The sequence below is a fragment of the Orcinus orca genome, chromosome 17, assembly GCF_937001465.1.
Source record: "Orcinus orca chromosome 17, mOrcOrc1.1, whole genome shotgun sequence".
NCBI classification, from domain to species: domain Eukaryota; kingdom Metazoa; phylum Chordata; class Mammalia; order Artiodactyla; family Delphinidae; genus Orcinus; species Orcinus orca.
The window spans coordinates 3,342,431-3,354,890 of NC_064575.1; the positions used below are offsets into that span (position 1 = coordinate 3,342,431).

The following is a 12,460-nucleotide window of genomic DNA, read 5'->3' on the forward strand; positions in this document are numbered from 1 at the left end:
ATCCCCCAGCCCCCGGCACGCACATACACACGCATGTGCAGACACATACACACTCACACGCACCACTGTGTGCACAAAGACACATCTCTTTTGAACCACTGGAAAATGAGTAGCAGATACTATGCTCCCTTATCCCTGAATACTTCACTATGAATTCCCTAAGAATAAAGAAATTCATGTATATAACCACAGTAAGTAGATCCAGCAATGATACAAGATTGTTTACCTACCCACTGACCTTATAAAATTCTGCCAATTATCCCAATAACGATCTTTATAGCAATGTTTCCTTCTGGTTAGGAATCCAATACAGGATCATATATTACATTAGTTTTCTTAAGATAAGACTTTCTAAATTTTATAGGCTTTACAATTTTTGGTTCCTAGTTTCCAAGTTCTTCTAAGTAACAAGTCTTTTATTATTACTATTGCTGTCTATGAAATTTTAAAAGCTTCGCTTTTTCTATCTTCTCTTCCATATAAGGCTGATAACTGCTAGGGAAATGGCTCATTCCAGGGCTGGGTTAGATAAGCCCAACATATTCTGTGATGCCAGAATGTCAGAGAGATTAAAAAAAAAAAAACACACACACACAACTGAAGGGAGCTTGTCAAAGGGACACAGGAACCAGTTTGAAGGGGTGCCCACTGGTCAAAGCTGGGACAATATAAATACCAAAATAAATATGAACAGTAATGGATTATAATCCATTATATAGAATAAGAATCCACGTGCCCACACTAATAATAGAAAAAGAACTGGGAGGTAAAAGGAGGGTTCTTTCTTATAGAATGATAACGTATAAATACTGAAGAAGTAGAAAAGCTAGAAAATCATAACTTTGCAACTGTCACTGTAAAGGGTGGTTTCGGCAACAATCGGTGGGTACTAACTGGGGCTGGGGCGGGGGGGGGGGGGCGGGGGGGGGGCCCGATGGGGAACAAGATGGTTTCAGGGTCTTAAAGTGACCACCACAGAACTCCTACTAGATACAAGAGGAAAAATCATAAACGATGCAGTGCACACCTCGGCTGGGTCTCAACCTTAACACCACCCTGCCTCTGCATGTGATACCTGGGAAAGACACAACACACGTATGCAGTACCTCAACTGTGGATGTGCAACCAGATCTAGTCATGAGAAAATGCCAGATAAACCCCAAATAAGGACATGTTATTAAAAACAAAGCAGGGAATTCGCTGGCGGTCCAGTGGTTAGGACTCCGCAATTGCACTGCCATGGGCTCGGGTTCAATCCCTGGTCAGGGAACTAAGATCCCACAAGCTGCGCTGTGCAGCCCCAAAAAACAAAACAAAGAAACAAAAACCCACACACAACAACAAAGGGGGGGGAGGGGCATGCGTTCTTCAAAAGTCAATGTACTAAAAGAACTATTCCACATTGGCAGACTAGATTACATGGTCCTGGACTGGGTCCTGTTCTGGAGGAGAGGAAAGCTGGAAGGATCATTACTGGGACAACTGACAAAACTGCAACATGCGCTGCAGAGTAACGTACTGCACCAATGTTAAATTTCCTGAATTTCCTGTATTATGATTACATAAGAAAATAAACTTGTTCCAAGAACACACACACTTAAGTATTAAAGAGTAAATAAAGCATGACAGAGGCAACCTATTCACAAATGGTTCAGAAAAAATATGTGTGTGTGAGAGTATATACATACAGAGGAGAGAGAATATGACAGAACAAATATGGCAAATGTTAAAAATTAATGATCTAGAAAAAGGACACGTTGAGTTATTTTTATTATTCTTGCGAATTTTCTGTAAGTTAGAAAACTATTTCAAAAACCTTTTCCATAAGTGTCACACCTTCCCCCCGGAGGAAAATTTCTTCTTAAAGAGGCAATTCACTTGTAAATGTTGAAAAACAAGAAAGCTAAATCTGACTAGTTTAAAAAGTAGAACCCTCAAGGAAGTCAGACTAAAGCCGCCTCCCGTATTATAAGGCACTGATTTCAAAACATCTATATTCATTCAGAGAAAAAAAATACAACAACCCAATGTCTGAAGAAACCAGAACATCATAAATATATGTAATGGAAGATTGATTATACCTAATAACTTTTTCCAGGATTTGATGAGGGACTTTGCTAAAGATGTAACTTCTTCATCTGTGCTCTGCTTGCGAATAGCATTCACTGACATTCCGATTCTTGTGGACTGCAAGGCAATGACAAAAAAATACGTATAAGCGATTTTATTTCAGGCAATTCATTGTTTCCTTTTCTTCTTTCCCAGATGCCTGTGTCCATTTTAGAACAGAAAAAAAATCAATTATCTGAATTCTTTTAGTGGTAGACTGTAGACTTAAGACACAGACGTCTTCAAATCAAACATTAGATGCATCAAGGTTCTCATCACTGAGACCTGCAAGCATGTAACCTGCTACTAAAGTAAGGCTGGTTAACTAGCACAATGAAATCAGTCTTTCCCACAAGAGAAGAACAGAAGATAAAGTGTCTGTGTTTGTACACAAGGCAGGCTGATGCAACCACGGCTAACACACGCACTTTGCTTCTCTACATTCTCCTACAGATTACTCTGTACACCGCCTGTTGCAACTTGTAAGGACACCCAAACAAATACCACCACCCACAGAGGTTTAAACACCAGCACATAATCACAGATATTAAGAATGGATGTCACAGAACACAGATAATTTGACTGTGGCGACACTACATGCCCAGGGTTATGCTGGGAGTGTCCATATTCATTACCCTTCCTAACAGCCCTTTAAAGTCGAGATCATTATCCCTATTTTTAAAGATGAACAGACTAGAAGTATCAATAAATAACTGCCCAGCATCACACCACTACTAACTGGCAAAACTGGATTTTAATCCAGGTCTGTTACCTCCAAAGTCCATGCTCTTTCCAACACATCAACGGTTTTCAAATTGTGCTTAAAGAACACAAAGGCAATGACAGGCCAATTATGGATGATAAATTAAAAATGGTAAATTTAGTAAGTTCAGGTTGTCAGTAGACAATCTTTCAAAATATGGATATGGAAGAACAAAATAACAAAAGGAATTGTTAGTGAGAAAATAAAAAGAGAAGGGAACTCCTGCTATAAACTTTAAGGCCGAGAAATAAATGGGTCCTTAAGATTTCCTTTTAAATTATTCAAAGTACTCAACAAAGAGAATCGGGACAGTTGCTCAAGAGTCTAGAATATGTGTCTGGCTGGAGTGCCCTGTGTTCTCTCTTGGAGAGCTGAGCAAGGCGGATGAAGGTGCCACAGCAGAGAGACACAGGGGACTCATGACCCTAAAACTCCAAGATGATTTGAGATTAGTGTTTTGGGGATTTTTTTCCCACAGAAAGTGGCTTCTTTCTTGTAGAAAATAATACGTTCTTAGAACTCTTTTCAGTGAAGAAAAGACTTTTAGAACTTTAGAATGCTTTAGAACTTCTCTAAAGCACTACTTTGTTAGCTGGTGTAGCAGGCACTTCAATGTAGAAAACCTTCCAGAGGCAGGTGCCTGGGCGGGCGGCACAGCTCAGTCTCGTCGTCTCCGAGCCGCCCCACAGGATGCTGCTAACGTGCTGACTGCTACCGCCCCGATGCCTGTGGCGCCCCTCCTTCCCCAGCGCCTGACCCCCGCCTAGAAGAAAACCCAATTTTGGCATGAGTGGAGGAAATAACTTGAGTCACTAATACAGTTCTGGAGCTTGGGATCAACACGGATTGGCAAAGAAAATGGGACTTTAGGAGGTGGTCAGAGGCGAGCAAAGGTATAAGATTATGAACAAACCGTGTACTGTAGAGTGACTGCTTTTTAATTATCACAGAACATTCTGATCACTAAAGAGACCAAACCTAAGCTCTGCTTAAAACCTAAGAAAACCCATAAGGAGAACACAGGGATCTGTAATAAACATGCTCACCTAAGGGAGAGATTGTCCAGTCAAGAATAATGAGAAACGAGGCTGTGGAGGTAGAGTGAAACACTAAGATTATTTGAATAAGTTTGTTTCTTCCTTTCAGGAGGTATTTTGGGAAGAGTAGAAGAAAGTAGAAAGAGGAAAGGACTATGAAGCTATCCGACAGCACTGCTCTAGGATATAAACTCAGCTACACAGCAGAATCTACATCTGTTTCACAGGCATCTCAAAACCCAATGGATCCAAAATTATCCTTTATCTCTTTACCCTTCCACCTTTATTTCCTTCTCATCCCAACCCCACCACATTAGGTTTTCTTGAATTTTGCTTTACTGTAAAATGGCACCATCTACCCAGTCACCACGGCAAACACCTCAGTCATCCTAAACTCCACCTTCTCCTTCACCCCCCCCATCTGGTTGGCTACCAATTCTTGTAGGTTGTCCCTCAATAACAAGTACCCCTTCTCTCCGCTCCTACTGCTACGCCCTTAGTTCAGGCCCTCATCACTGCTCCCTGAGCACCTGCGTCAGTCAACAAGCTTCCCGATTCTTCCTCCCTGCAAACCTGGGCACGCACTCCCCCGCCCCCTGCCACCGGGCAGGATGCTCTCAGGACCGCAGCTGCAGCCTGCATGCCAGCCAGCCTGTGTCTTCAACCCTGCATCAGACTTCCTCCACCTGAACAGGTCGCACTGCTTCCACATCCTGCTTTCTCTGCTGGAATACCCTTCCCGGTCCTATCTGCCTAGGGAGAACCTATTCATGTTTTGAGACTCAGTTTACACTTTATCACCATATGAAGGCTTTCCTGAGCCTCCCAGGTTAAGGTTAAGGAATCAGATTAAGAAGTAAACTTCTTTGTGCTTCTTTCTTGCCCTACCTATAACAAACACAATAAATCCCCCATATACAAACCTTCAAGTTGCGAACTTGCAAAGATGCGAACGGGTGTTCGCATGTCCAATCACATAAGTTAGTTCTATTTGAGGAGGCACTGTTAGTTTTTGAGGCACAGGACCCAAACGCAGAATGGTACACGAAGGTTGCAGAGGCCGTTCAGAATGCAATCCAGTGCTACCATGTCATCTATGATGAGAAAAAAAGAGCTACTACCCAGACACCACTGGACCGTTTTTTCAAGAGGGTAGATAGACTTGAATCCGGCAAGGAACCAGAACCTGTGCCATCAGCATCAGGCATGAGTGAAATGGCAGGTCGCCCTCCGTCTGCTATTGCTGAGGATACTTCAGCTCTACCATCGCCCACCTCCTCTCCCTCCTCCAGTCAGTAACTCTTCCTGCCTGTTCACTCGATGGCAGCCCCTGGATGCCAGCTGTTATACCGTGCTATTGTACTTTCCAAGGTACTGTACTGTAAGATTAAAAATGTTTTCTTTATTTTTTGTTTGTTTTTTATGTATTATTTGTGTGAAAAGTATTATAAACCTATTACCGTACAGTACGATATAGCCGATTGTATTGGTTGGGTACCTAGGCTAACTTTGTGGGACTTACAAACAAATCAGACTTATGAATGAGCTCTTGGAACAGAACTCGTTCGTATGTAGGGGACTTACTGTAAATCCTATACAGACGTCTATCTGGGCAACTATACCTTTCTGTTTGTTTACATGGCAGTTTTCCTCTACTAGACTTGAAGCTCAGTGAGGGGGAAAGACCATATTTTATTCATCTTTATAACCCCAACACAATTTCTAATCCTAATAAAAACTCAAATGTTTGTTATATAAATACATAAACTTTCCAAGGAACGAAGCAAAAAAAAAAAATCCGAAGTGTGTTATAAATGATAATCCTACCCAAACTCCACAGCCTCTATAAAACTACCCATCTCTTAAACAAACGGTGAGGTTACTGTTGTTTTCCATGTGGCTATCCCCACACAGAACTGCTGGGATAAGGCCACATCTAGGTGGTAAGGTACGGACACAAACTCAAGGTTATTCTCAGAGCTGATTTGCCAGAGCTGCTGATCCTTGGACAATCTGAACTGAGAAGACAGGACTTAATGACTTGCTTCCCTTCTCCTTCTTGGTTCTATTCTTAGAGGAGGCATTCTTAACCTTTTTCCCACCATGGATCCCTTTGGTAAACTGAAGCTTATGGACTCCTCCTCAGAATGCTTTTTAAATGGATTAAATAAAATACATAGGATTACAAAAAGAAAAGCAGTTATATAAAGTTACAAAATGTTTTCTTAAATGTGATACAGTAATATATGTGCTCCTTTATTGAAACATTTAAATAAGATCTAGCGTAACATATAAGAGCTACCATGATAATGGGCAAAAACACGCGTCAGTATATCTGAGGTTAAAATATCTGTGATTTCTTTCAGTTAGTCATAAATACTAATTCAACTGTGGTTTACTGCCTTCATAATTGAAAGAAATGCTCGATTTCAGTTAGATATTAGTGAAAATACATGTGATTTCTTTTCCTCAACCACGTACACACCCCTGTCACCCTTCCCTAAATTCTGACTTAATGGAATGGAAATATCAAAGGTGGCACTCATGGATAATAAGAAATGTGTAGTAGAAAATAGCCAGATTCATCTCACAATTCAGCTTCCTTTTTAACATTGTGACTTGTGTTAAAGTTGTATTTTTATGTTTTAGTCCAGCTGCAACATTAATAATGACTCTACACAATGACGACGAGACACCCGACTGTGCACAGGGCAGGCCGGCGCTGAGAGAGGGAGAAGAGCGAGCGACCCTTGCACCCTCACCCTCAGGCCAGCTTCACGCAGCACAGCTGGCGACCGCAGATCCAGAAAGGGAAATCTTGGGAGATCAAGTCAGGGCCAAGAGTCCAACTTCCTTTCATAGTGAGTTTCACTCCCACTGTCAACCTCTGAGGGTATGTTTTATTCTTCCTGAGAAAGGCAGCATTTTTCTATAATGGTAACTTAGTAGACTACTGATTTACGTTACCATCTCAAAAAAACAAGTTAATAATGTTTCACCATAACAGGAAAATACAAAAATACCTATTCAAAAATTATGATACATATTAACACATACCTGTAATAATTCCAAGGTCATGGGAATATTCTTAAGCTCCTTCAGTAAATCCAATGCTCCAGCCTGTAAAATAAAATAATTTCAAACTGAATTTCCCAGATAGTAAAGCAAGGAGTAACTAGAGATCTAAATTTATATTTTCCTATCCACAATTCACTACGGCTCACTTATTCATGTGAGGAGAATGGTATATAGATATATAGATGAGAGAGAGAGAGAGAAAGAGTTTTCCAAACAGGGGTTGCAACTCACTAGAGGATCATAAAATGTATTTACTGGGTTATAACCCACACCTAAGTGTTGTTTTGTGAAAGTTTACTTTCACCAGTATTTGTCTATATGTGCCCCAATTACAAATATAAAATGTTTCTTACTGTGGTGGTACAACACATCCCAAAATTCATGGAGGGCAGCTGCCTGGGGACGTGGGAATGGCAGCAGTGGGGAGGGTCCCCAAAATGCCGCAGCACCTCCAGCATTCCCGAGGGGCATCACTTCCCTGGAATTCTCACGAGGCCCCTGTACCTCGCTGCTCAGTCACAAGAACACTGCTGTCTACCTGATTCTTGCAAAGCAGTAAAAAGCAAATTCTAAAAGGAAATCCACAGTTAATATCTGCGTTAAGCTCGCAGGCCTGTCCACTGTCAGGTGCCACCTAGAATCAAAGGCTCCCACGTTAGCTGAGGAAGACGGAACAAACCTGGAAACTTATGGAGAGCGCTAAGGTTAAAAGGGGAGAAGCAACAGCGCCACCTGCAGCTTGTGGCCAACGTTCCAATTTGATATTCACTCCCATCGGCCATATTTCAGCTCCTCTAATACATCCACTTAATCAGTCATATTTCGTTTAGTCTAATAGTGACTTAATGTACTATATTTGGACAAATCATTATTCTACATATTACTAACAAAAAAACTATTAAACTACGGTAAACTTTTTTATCACCTCTTTTTACTTTCGCAATTCCTTCAGACTTGGAATTTTTATCATGTATCACCGTTTACATACAGAAAAAGAAAAATATAATCAAAACTGGCTAAGGCGGTTCTAAAACTATATCGCACTCAGAGTCTAATGCTTATAAACTGTTCACTGACTCAGATTCAATAATATCTGTCTTTAGCCCACAAAGAGTTGTTATCAAAACACTAGTAACGCAACACTTCACACAAGAATCCATAAAAGAGCTCAGAGCCACTAGCTCTCTGTGGGCACTGAGGTGCACGCGGGCCTCACTGCCTTCGCCCCCACTTCTCTGCTACCATTTGGTCCCTCGAGGGTCGAAGAGCACTCCACTACTCTCTCAGATTTGCTTCCAAGCCACTGACACCTGTTCCGCAAATGTCGATGCTGGCTTTGATGCTCTGCCTGTGAAAGTACATCCCAACGGCCATCTGGCCAGCAACATGTGTAACTCATTCTGCTTTCTGAAATGTTAAAATATGAAAACTAGCACCCTACAAACCAGTGAAACACAGCACACCCAGGGAAAACAGAAAGCCCTGCAACATATCCCTCATATGCACCCTAAAGGAAGAAACAAGCATGGAACCTCATGGTATCAGTATATTTCTTAAATTTAAAATCAAGCAGAGGTTTCCAGTCAGATAATTTTTCCATTTAAAGTTGACAGACAGACTTGGCTGTAGAGAATAAAACAGTATTGACTCTTCTGGCCACAAACAGAGACATCATTTTAATTTAACCCAGTACCTCATAAATAAAAACTTAAGTTCAAAAGAAATTACGAAACAGACTATTATGAAGGATGTTAATGATCCACTGCTTACAGATTCCTTCTGATCATAAAATTCTATAATTTTTCTTTACAGGCAACTAAAAATAGTAAAACATTAGAGTTGTTAAAAAATAAAACACTGACTTTAAATTTACTATTAATTACAAATTTCTATAGGCATGACATTTTTGTGAGCGAGTATCTTCAATCCCGTATCTGCAAATCTCCAAACCAAAATCCTTTGAAAACCAAAGACTTCTCATTTCTTACAGATTTTCAGTAAACTCACTTGGCAGCAACATCTCATCTCAACAGTTGCATAAAGCTATTTATGTTCTACTTATCCCACTTAATGCGAAAATGCTGCATTTCACTACAGAAATGCTAATATCTGATTACTGGGAACTTCCCAGATCTCACTGAGGATATTATGAAATATATGATGTTTGTACTATATCATCTTTATAAACCTGAAAAATTTGGAATTCTCAAATATATCAGACTCTAAAGGTTTTGATTGCGAGATTGTGGGCCTGTATCCTTATCTACCATAGATGTTTTTCTTCTACCCATGTCTCCATGGTCTTTCTGAACGATTTCTGACCTAGGATCAATTAAAAAGGAAGACAGGACTTCCCTGGTGGCGCTGTGGTTAAGAATCTGCCTGCCAACACAGGGGACACAGGTTCAAGCCCTGGTCCGGGAAGATCCCACATGCCGTGGAGCAACTAAGCTCGTGCACCACAACTACTGAGCCTGCGCTCTAGAGCCCACAAGCCACAACTACTGAAGCCCACGTGCCTAGAGCCTGTGCTCCGCAGCAAGAGAAGCCACCGCAATGGGAAGCCCGTGCACAGCAACGAAGAGTAGCCCCCGCTCGCCGTAACTAGAGAAAGCCCACGCGCAGCAACGAAGACCCAACGCAGCCAAAAATAAACAAATAAATAAATTTATAAAAAAAGAAACAAACAACTATGATGATCTGTGTGAGTGAAAAGCGCAAAAAAGAGATGATCGTATATTAATTCAGTGACAAAAGCTTTTGAGTGTCACTGTGTGCCAAGCGCTGTGGTAAACACTTTACATGCAGTATCTCATTTCATCTTTACAGTAAGCCCTACGGAAGAAGGGAATCTTATCGTCCCCGTTTTAGAGGAGGAAATTAAAGCCCAGGTAAGTTAAGAAACTTGCACAAGGTCACATGATTACTAACTAGAAAAGGTGAGATTTACCCCATTCTGTCAAAGGACACTTATTGCCTCTCAACAAACACCCAACTAGCACCATATGCCAAGCTCTGCTCTGTGTTGAGGACACAGCAATGAGCACAACAGAAACCCTTTCTGACCTCAGCGAATTCAAAAATAGGCAGAAACCTTTGAGCCATCTACTTCAAACCCTCAATTACACAAGAAAAAAACCTTAAACTCAGAGAAGGTAAGTGACTTGCCCAAGGCCACACTGATGGGTAATGTAAAGGGACAAGAATCCAGTTTCCTGACCCTTATACCACTGCTCTTTCCATTCCATAACCCCTCCCCCAACCCCCGCGGCAGTTCCGCTCTGTGAACTCCGATGAACAGCATTATCAAACAGTCCCCAATCATCACCTGCCTCTAAAGGTCAAGTCTACTAGATTGCAGCATCTCCTATAGACAATGATGCAAGAGAAAGAAAGATCCTACCTTAACTTCCAGAGCCAAATTTAGTTCATAGTACTGGCTAAAAAATAAATAGCCACCACACTACCATGTTACATAGGTGGTACTTCTACTTGTTATCAGAAAAAAGTACTTTTATAAAATATGGTATACTGGAAACCCAGCATATACAAGACTGTACAGGATACAAAACTCCTTCTCTTCAAAGAGATGTAAGAGAAAAGGAGCAACATGGAATATACAGTTAAGAACACGGGCTATACATATATGGTTGATCTAGATTCAAATCCACGTTCTGTCATTTCCAAATTACAAGATATTGGAAATGTTACTTGGCCTTCTCAAGCTTCAGCTTCTTTATATGTACATGAGCATAATATGCCAACCCTGAGTAGTTAAAATGGTCAAATGAGGTAATGTAACACATATGAAGTTATCAAATTAGAGTGCCTAACACAAAGGAGATGGTTGATAAGAGGTATAAAAGATACAAAAAATTGTCTGTTTCTACCATAACAATATTCTCAAAAAGCCATAAAGCCAGCATTTTAAGAGAGCATTATTTAAGCTCAATCAACTCAAAAACAATTCTTACTAAGAATTATGATGAGATTTTAAGGTCTAAAAAATTAAGATGCTACTTATTTTTTTAAAAAGGAAACAAATTATAAATGTTTGAGTCAGCAATATCACTATAAACTAGGAAATATAAATTTACTATGTCGCCTCAAATTTGTAGTTATTCTACACCAAAAGCACAAGCAACAAAAAAATATATAAAATCAACTTCATAAAAATTAAAAGCTTGTGGCAATTCCCTGGCAGTCCAGTGGTTAAGACTCAGTGCTTTCACTGCAGTGGCCTGGGTTCAATCCCTGGTGAGGGAATGAAGATCCTGCAAGCCACGCAGCGTGGCCAAAAAATGAATAAATAAAAATTTTAAAATAAAAGCTTTTATTTTTATTTTATTAAAGTATATTAGTGGTTGGGGTAGATATGGTGACGACGTAATGGGTTACTTAATGGACAGTTTCTATCTGGAGTGATGAAAATGTTCTAAAATTAGATAGTGGCGATAGCTGCACAAATCTGCAAATATATTAAAAACCACTGAATTGTGTACTTTAAAAGGGTGAACTGTAATGTACAGCTAAATAAAGCTGTTATAAAAGATTGTGCAGTCATTCTAAATTTCGATTTATGCTAATTAATCTAACCCTAATATGGAAACCAAAGTTTTCTTTCTAACCCAGGTACAATAAAGACTTAGAAATGTACATATTTCAGGTATCCCTGCTCCTAGGAAATTCTAACACCTAGTTTCAGTTTCTTTCTCTGCAATTTAATTCTACTCAGCCCTAAGCCTTCAGTGCAGAAAAAATACACAAACCTCAACACCCCACAAAATGTGTCTGTGAGCTTGAAAATTCTACGCTCTCACCTGACTCCTCTTTCTACAGTCTAGTGCTATAAATCCTTTACAAAGATAACCCAGAAGGTTTTTTAGCCTTTACCATATCCTAGGCACTGCCAAGAATTTCATATTCATCTAATCTTTACTAAACTATCTCCAATTCACTACCAAGAAAAACATTTTAGAGATGTTAAGAAACTTGCCTAAGACCACTCAGCTAAAGTTCAGAAGAGCCAGGATTTGAACCAAGATTAGGAGTCAAAGACTTGCTTATTGATAAAGTCAAAATGACAAGAAAAAAGCTATGTAAAAAACAGCTAACACCCTGGGGCTTCCCTGGTGGCGCAGTGGTTAAGAATCCACCTGCCGATGCAGGGGACACGGGTTCGATCCTGGTCCGGGAGGATCTCACATGCCATGGAGCAACTAAGCCCATGCGCCACAACTACTGAGCCTGCGCTCTGGAGCCCGCGAGCCACAACTACTGAGCCTGCGCTCTAGAGCCCGCAAGCCACAACTACTGAGCCCGCGAACCACAACTACTGAGCCTGCGCTCTAGAGCCCGCGAGCCACAAGTACTGAAGCCCACATGCCTGGAGCCTGTGCTCCGCAACAAAAGAAGCCACTGTAGTGAGAAGCCCACACACCGCAACGAAGAGCGGCCCCCGCTCGCCGCAACT

The 12,460-nt window shown here is 40.8% G+C and overlaps 1 protein-coding gene across 2 annotated transcripts in view; it reads right to left on the reverse strand.

Annotated features, from left to right (window-relative positions):
* The window catches only part of TCEA1 (transcription elongation factor A1), a 33,137-nt gene that overhangs the window by 17,605 nt on the left and 3,072 nt on the right, over nucleotides 1–12,460 (reverse strand). The window contains exons 1-3 of one of the 2 annotated variants that reach the window (XM_049700628.1): nucleotides 6,967–7,029; nucleotides 4,833–5,003; nucleotides 2,082–2,187 (exon numbers count right to left, since the gene is read on the reverse strand). In XM_049700628.1, the coding sequence (XP_049556585.1) occupies nucleotides 2,082–2,172 (91 nt within the window). In that variant the 5' untranslated portion in view covers nucleotides 2,173–2,187; nucleotides 4,833–5,003; nucleotides 6,967–7,029. Of the gene's footprint in view, nucleotides 1–2,081; nucleotides 2,188–4,832; nucleotides 5,004–6,966; nucleotides 7,030–12,460 lie in introns of those variants that run through there. The other variant, XM_004275014.4, reaches the window with a different exon arrangement.